Source organism: Cynoglossus semilaevis, chromosome 1 (assembly GCF_000523025.1).
Source record: "Cynoglossus semilaevis isolate Cse_v1.0 chromosome 1, Cse_v1.0, whole genome shotgun sequence".
Classification (NCBI taxonomy): Eukaryota; Metazoa; Chordata; class Actinopteri; order Pleuronectiformes; family Cynoglossidae; genus Cynoglossus; species Cynoglossus semilaevis.
The window spans coordinates 17,883,581-17,891,169 of NC_024307.1; the positions used below are offsets into that span (position 1 = coordinate 17,883,581).

General features: G+C 38.5%; 1 protein-coding gene across 1 annotated transcript in view; it reads right to left on the reverse strand.

The window, feature by feature from the left end:
• Positions 1 to 7,502, reverse strand: part of LOC103383086 (protein AHNAK2) — a 20,801-nt gene extending 13,299 nt beyond the window's left edge. The window contains exons 1-4 of the mRNA XM_025060983.1: positions 6,826 to 7,502; positions 6,474 to 6,678; positions 915 to 964; positions 608 to 712 (exon numbers count right to left, since the gene is read on the reverse strand). Coding sequence (XP_024916751.1) covers positions 608 to 712; positions 915 to 964; positions 6,474 to 6,531 — 213 coding nt within the window. The 5' untranslated portion in view covers positions 6,532 to 6,678; positions 6,826 to 7,502. The remainder of the gene's footprint in view (positions 1 to 607; positions 713 to 914; positions 965 to 6,473; positions 6,679 to 6,825) is intronic.
• Between the last annotated feature and the right edge of the window lie 87 nt (positions 7,503 to 7,589).

The window sequence follows — 7,589 nt, forward strand, 5'->3', positions numbered from 1 at the left end:
TGCAAGTAGAGAAAAACAATCTCCATTCATTCTTTGTAGTCAACATTTATTCATATATATCTTTGTTGCATCAAAAATATTTCTATGACCTTTCAGATGCATTAATATTGCAGATGCCACATAGAACTGAATGAATTAGAAACCTTTAACTTATTTTTGTCCAACAACTATTTTTTTTTATCTGTACAATAAGATCCTGTGTTAATTTTTTTTGGTAAAAACACAAAAGATTAGTTGTGGATGAGTACAACATCAAACATAAAAGGCTATAAATAATATCTCTGTGGCGTAAACATTTGTTTAATGTTTTAGAAAAGGCTGACATTACATCTAAGTAGAAGACATCTTTGTGGAAATATAGTTAACACAGTTTCAAATAATGACTAAATGTATGCTTCTTAAATCTGACATTTGTAACAAACTAGAAAGTATCCTTAATCAATGCAGAACATTATGATTTACACTATTTCATGATGGTCACAAACAATTAAATGTCATCATTAAAATCACTTGAATTAAGCAGCTTTTTATGTACACTAACTTTGATATTGAAACATAGCGGTCCTACTGAGCCCACCTATACAGACTAATGTGTTTAGTTGGCTACCTCTTTGTCACTGTCGAATTTCTCCGTTTCAGGAAACTCCTCGACAGGGGACGATCCTTGAGGGCGTGGTCTCTCCTCAGTGAACTGAGCTGGTTCGTCACATACCTGCAAGGTCAGTCATAACCACAATCACACAATGCTGACCTCAAATATGCTGGTGCTTTTTTCTCTTAAATGAATAAAGTAAAAGTCATTTCAGGTTAGGACTGGAACCTGTAGACAAGACAAACTGACACCTCAACAGGTTAGTTTAACTAACACTTAATCTTAACATTTGTAGGCAAAATGAAAATAAAAATGGACTCACTGAATTGTCCCCTGTACTGGGTTCTGGTCCCTGCAGCCTCCGACCAGGACCTGCTCAGCAATAAATAAATAAAAAAACAGAATTCAAAAGATCACTAAACACTATGAGACTTAACCTATTGTTCTACTGTCATCTGTTGACCTCAACCAGTGGTTTTAGCCTGGCTTCAGTTGCACTTGATAATGTAAGTCGGCCACATCCACTATTGATGATCTGCTGATGAAAATGTGATGTTTCCCTGATACATCAACAGATACAAACCTAAATTAGAGTTAAAGAGTCATGCAACTTGAATAATGTTTGACAATTACTCCCTCAATCTAAACAATACAACAAAATGAAACGTAGCCTGACGGTGTGCTCATATATCTGTTAATGTAACATCTAACAAATAATTCACATCTTCAAAAGGGAACCTGTCTTCGTGTTCACACTAAAAAAAACACCAAGTAAATCACAATTGTCAGTATTAGGAATATAAATACTTGATTAAGTGATTTTAAGTCATCTATGAACAATACTCGTTATTTTTAGGGAGCAGTAAGTTGAGACTTCAACCCTGTCTGATATCTGCTTGTTGTTTTCATGCTCAGAAGTCACTGGAGCCGATGATGAGACTATTTAGAGTTCTTCCTGGCAGTAAAACCCCTCGGGACTCGTGCTGCCTAAGTGCTGCACTGCATCGACCCAAAGATTCAAATGTAGCTCATCTTAGCCCTCAAAAAAAAAAAAAAGCTGCCAAAAAGGGAAAGTTGGTCTGCAGATGAGTCTGGTCCATTACATACTGTAAATAATCTTCACTGGAACTAATTACCCCAAAACTAATTTACTAAATAATTAAAATTTAGATAATTTTAATTATCTTTCCGGGTTTTTTTTAGATTCAAAAATATTTACACTTCAGTTAGTGAATAGACCAAGGACTGGACAATGTTGTGAAACGAAAACATTGAAAGTTGCATGGACTGGTATCCCGACCATCAAAACGTATCAACATCCGTCTTTTTCACACCTCCTCTGACAAATCTTTTTAGAATTGAATGTGATTTTCAGAGTCCACTCTGGTAAACAAAGATCCAGATCACCTACCTCCTCCTCCTGCTGTTGCGGTTTGTTTACCTTTAGAAAGAAAGTAGTGCAGGTGCTATTCCTCTATAAACTGTTGTCCAAACTGTCCTCAGACCTTCCTCACTGTCAGTGTCACTGCCAAATGATTTTCTTACACCTGGATCTATAAGAGGCGTGTCACTCCTGACAGCCATACCTGGGTGGAACTTGTGTGATTTGGTCACAAACTAACTACTGGTAACTGAATTATTAACATCTTCAACGTGAACCAGCTTTTGGAACGACATTTCAATATAACTGAGAGTGACATAAAAATATGTTATCAAGTTTGCTCTCTCTCTCTTTGTCTCTCTGTCTCTCTCTCTCTCTCTCTCTCTCTCTATATATATATATATATGTGTGTGTGTGTATATAGTATATCCATAGATAGATAGATATAGAATAGATATCCTACACCATCTGCTGGTGTTTGGTTATTTTAACCACTTACCCATGCCTTACAAACAAAATGAGTTTACTGTAACTGAATTTAGTTAATTTTGTGTGTGTGCTCTAAGAATACCAGGGACAAACACCAGAGAAGAGCTTAAAAACTAAGAGCTGCTCATTTCTTCACTCTTTCACTTTGTGTTTTCAATTTTTGTTGCTAATCCTTTTTTTTCTCACGTTCAAACATGTGAAACTTCCATAGATTCTCCAGACGGTGTGGAAAATCTGTGTGCTGTACAAGTGCTGGCTGTGTCGACAAAGATCAATACTGTGGTCTTAAATAATTTAGCCCTGGGGTCCATTTAACACTCAGTGTCAGTCCCACCTTTGTAGAGAGAGCTTTTAGCTCAGTCTTCTTTATGTACAGTTGGTCACAAAATGCTCACAGTGTGGTTTCACACACTTTATCGCTGATTTTTCAGCCAAAACTGCTGTTGTTGTAAGTAGTTATTTAATGACTGTTGAAAAAAAAAATCATGAAATGTTGGTTCACAGCCATTGGTTGCCAGCCACTTGAACAGCACATCAATTTTCTTCTTTCAGATCGTCACCTCTGTGTACACTCTTCTGCAGCTGCTGTGAGCTGTGACATAAAGTGAATCTACTCTGTGATTCCCTACGTCTGATGTCAGGGAGCTAAGAGAATGAAATTAGGGAGTGTCATTAGGTCCAGTCCTGAATCTTCAACTGCAGGTCTAACACTGTCACATGACTGCAGTGTGGTCGCAGCACGGAGCAACTGGACTTCTCTCTGTTCGTGTTTGTAGTGAGACGAATGCAGTTTATAACCTTTAGAAGAACATTACATTTTATTATTTATTATTTAATCATTGGTTTGTTAGGGCTAATCACAGTGCAGCGTCCAGCACACACATGCGTACGTATGTACATGAACCTGACCATGCACTTCTCTCATATATTTGTCTTGTGGGTGCTGCAGAGTCCCTGATAAACCCCCTACAAACATCTTGATCCGATGGATTTACACGGGATTTATATGAATGATTCTGCTGTTCTGACTACAGGAACAGATCCTGTTCGTTCTGCATGCTCCGACTGTAACTGTTGACTAGTATCCAGTCAAACCAGTGTCTGTCACGGCAGCATCACAACAGTACAGAATAAATCATTTTAGTAAGAAAAATTATAGTTTTTGTTAGATATAGTTTTCAGAGAGGTGAAAGAGTAAACCAGTTGTGTGACAGTGACTGGTGACAGTGTAGACTCTCCTGCTGCCTCCAAACAGGGATTTAAATGTGTATAATATATATATAATTAAATCCTAAAAATACTAGGGGAGTGTATAAAACTTTTGCTTGGGACTGAAACTTACTCTCGTCAGTTGGACCCTTACGTAATCATGTTTTCATACGAAGGTTCCCTGAGGCTCTCGTGGTTAAACCAGAAGTTGCAGAGCTCATTATTTCTGAACCCCCTGGTTCACGGACACAAACACAAGCTTCTTTCAGTAAGAGATCCAAATCATTACAAGATTGTAAGAAAAAATTGGATTTTCTGCATAAGGCTGAAAAAGCACATGCTTTAGATTTGTAGGTCTGATTTTCATTAGTGCTGTGGAAATCACAATTTGAAGCGGATATAGTGGGTTTATTTTGAGTAATGGGACTAATTGTGATTTTTAATGACATGACTTAGTCCAGTTAATCACTAATCAGAAAAACTCTGACAGGAGCCAGTGTGTTTCATTAGCTCCATAGTTTATCTTAATCAAGCCAAGCATTTTTCACTGCTTCTGTTCTCGTTCATTTATTTTGACGTTAGAGAAAAAATGTAAAAACTTCCGGCTCATAGTTTTTTTGTTGTTGTTTCAGGATACACTTTGTAGTTTCTCTGGTCTGTTGTGGATCAGAGGTTTGGTCAGCTGTATCTTAAAGGAGCTTGTGCAAAGATTTGGTAATTTATTGTAATATGTTAGGTTATGTTATGTAAAATATCAAGGCTGCAATCGGTACAGGACAAACGTACAACTATTATGTCCTCGTAGGTTAACCAAATTCTCTCTCTGGGGTCATAGAAGGTCGTGCCGCTTAGAATGATGTCAAAGATCACTGACAGCTGGAAGAATCGAATAATAACACTGAGTGACACTTTAGGAAGAATGTTAGTCTAAACTGATTGACAGTCGCCACAGAAATTAAATGCCTCTATATTGTCATGTTGACTGATGGGAAGGATTTTCTACTGTTTTGTTTCTAAACCACGGGTGGACAAAATGAGGTTGATGTAGAATATTTGGGTGAAATAATATAAATAAACCTAAAGCTAATTTTTAAAGAAAATTTAGTGCATTTGATGTGTAATGCCATCTAGTGGCATTGACTGAAAATACAGTCAATTATTTGCCATGCATGAATAAGAAGGATTCAATTAAAAAGGACAGCGGGCCGTATCTGGCCCACAGGCCATAGTTTGCCCATGTCTGATCTAAAGCAAACTTTGTCTCACTTTCAACAGTTTACCGGAATGATCTGCCTCTCTCTCTCTCTCTCTCCCTCCCTCCTCTGACCTTGAGCACTACCACAATCCACTTAAGGGCATTACTCAGCCCACTTTCTCTCTCCTTGTCTTTGGAGCAGACTTAATTAAACACTTTAGCAGAGACAAATTAGTTCAATTGTGGGAAACTGTACGTTCTCCTCAGTGGAACTGATGAAAACCTATAGATTAGTCATTTTTCTTGCACATATGCTTTAAAACACAAAAACCAAACCATCAAAACACAGGAACCTTAAACGTTGCTTCTAATACCATGTTGACAGGGAGTCTTGACCAAACTGAAGTATGACATAATCACTTAGACCTAATCAGTCATTTTAACAAGCATAATCAGTGACGTAAACAGGCTATCGTCTGCCTTTCTCACTAACAAAGAAAAACAACAGTTCTTCACACCCAGACTGAGAGAATGGGTGGAAACATGTGACTGTGGTTTTTGTTTTTTCATGACCTGTGACAGCACAACATCAAAGAGTGTTTAATCATTTGTCACTATTTTGAACCCTGCATTAATGTAATCGACAATGTAATAATATTCATCGTTGTTTTTTTGATTTTACAAAATATAAATTTAAATGAATTCAATTCCAAAAATAAATATTATAATAAAATATAAATATCCCTAGAAAAGATTCCTATTCTAGAAAACATTCAGTACACAATAACCATTTTTATAGTTTAACAAAAAAAACTAAAAAAAGATTTAATATTAAAGTATCTCCTAACTGGATGACAGGCTGTTCCATGAATTAAAATTAAATTAAATTTGAATTAAGTCAGAAAAGATCAGGATAGAAGAAGAATATAATCTACTAAAATACTGTAGTAAAGTAAAAATGGCCAAATCTTTGAAACCCTTCAGAGTTTAAACATCTAATGTGGCTTTAAAAAATATTTAATAAATAATTTGTTAATTTATTTAAATGTTTTCTGATGGAAATTGACGGCTTGTTTATTTTTTTAAACTAAAAAAGTTTAGTATTTTACAGCCTGTGGAGTTAAATGTGAGTGATTTGTTTTGTGATAATTTTCACATGTAATACCAACTATTCTTCCTTCACCCTAAAACAAACAACTAACACAACATGACAACGTTAAAAAGAAAATGTCCTTCTCATTGTTTGTTTTACCCACTCTATTTTATCTGTATTCTTGCCACAATAAATGTTTCTTTAACTGCAGCATCCAGGACACACAGCAGGGGGAGAAGGTGTGGAGGAGATGGGGAGAAGCACAGAGGGAAGAGCCATGATGACATCCTCTAACACTCCCTGCTCTCTGCAGACGACACACCCAAAACTCACTGCAGGTCAGTAAAACGAGCCGAGCATCAACAGACACACACACACGCATAGACATCACTCTCTTCCTCTGCACTACTGAGCCCTGCTGCTGAATCGCTGAATTGCTCAGAGGGAAAACAGCGCAGACAAATTCACAGAGAAGGAGAGAGAGAAAAAAGATGAGTATGAGAGTGATGCCCACCAGTCCCAGAGGAGGCGGCGTGCCAGTTTGGAAACGCCAGGTGGAAACAGTCACACATGATGGTGGATTGATGCTGAGTCAGGCAGCAGAGGAAATGGACGAAAATTCAATGGTGGAAGTCCAGGGTGAGGCAGGTGATGCTGCTGCTGCTGCTGCTGCTGCCACCACCTTCCCCTCCTAGCTGGTCCTGGATCAGCCCGTTTCTCTGTTGTTGAGTAGAAGTGGAGTAGAAGGTTGGTCAGTCAGTGCATCCAGGATGAATTGCAGAAAAACAAAAACAAAAGAAGGAAAAGAGTAGAGAGAGTGGCATGAGAGAGAGCGGAGCTCGCTGCTGCCCGTCCTCCACACTTACCACTGTCCAGTGAGTGAAGTAAACTCCCTCCTCTGTCCCGTAACATGGACCTCCAGCAGCACAGCTTACTAACTTAATTATGGGAGGAGCTGAAGACACATCCTTACTTCCCTTCCTCCATCTCCTCCTCCCCCTCCTCCCCTCTCTCCTCGGTTCAGTCTCATTGATCAGACAAGGACGATCACGATGTCAGCTCCTGGCTCCAGCGGTGACGGCAGTGAGAGCACTGGTGAAGTAGTTTACTGACTCAGAGCCATAACTCAATTAGTTGCTGCGTCCACTTCAGTTTTAAAACCTGTTGTTGTGGACAGAGGGGTGTGAGGCTTAAACATGGGACATGGTCCAGACGTCAGGATGCAGTGGTGACCAGAAAACCTGTCCAACAGACAGGTTGGTACTTGACATCAAAGTGATGTGAACAGAGAGAACACAGACAGGTATTCTTAGTGTGAAGGACGTTCTTGTGGACCCTTCTTTCGTTTTACTGGGCACTTTCTCCGTCTGGACAATAAAAAAGTACTAATAAAGGCACTTTAGTAAATGACGGTCTGTTAAAGTCTGACTTTCATTACTGCCTGTTACTTTTATCAGACATCAACATGGCTCTGTGGAAGGACAGGTAAAACCAGGAGCTGCTTCGAAGAAGCTGTAACTGTACTGTTGTACAATGTTTAATAAAACTGGAAAATTCTGATGAGGAGTTAGACGTTTACACCACAGAACGGTTGGATGGTGCTGATTCCTGACGACTTTTGAAAAGTTGA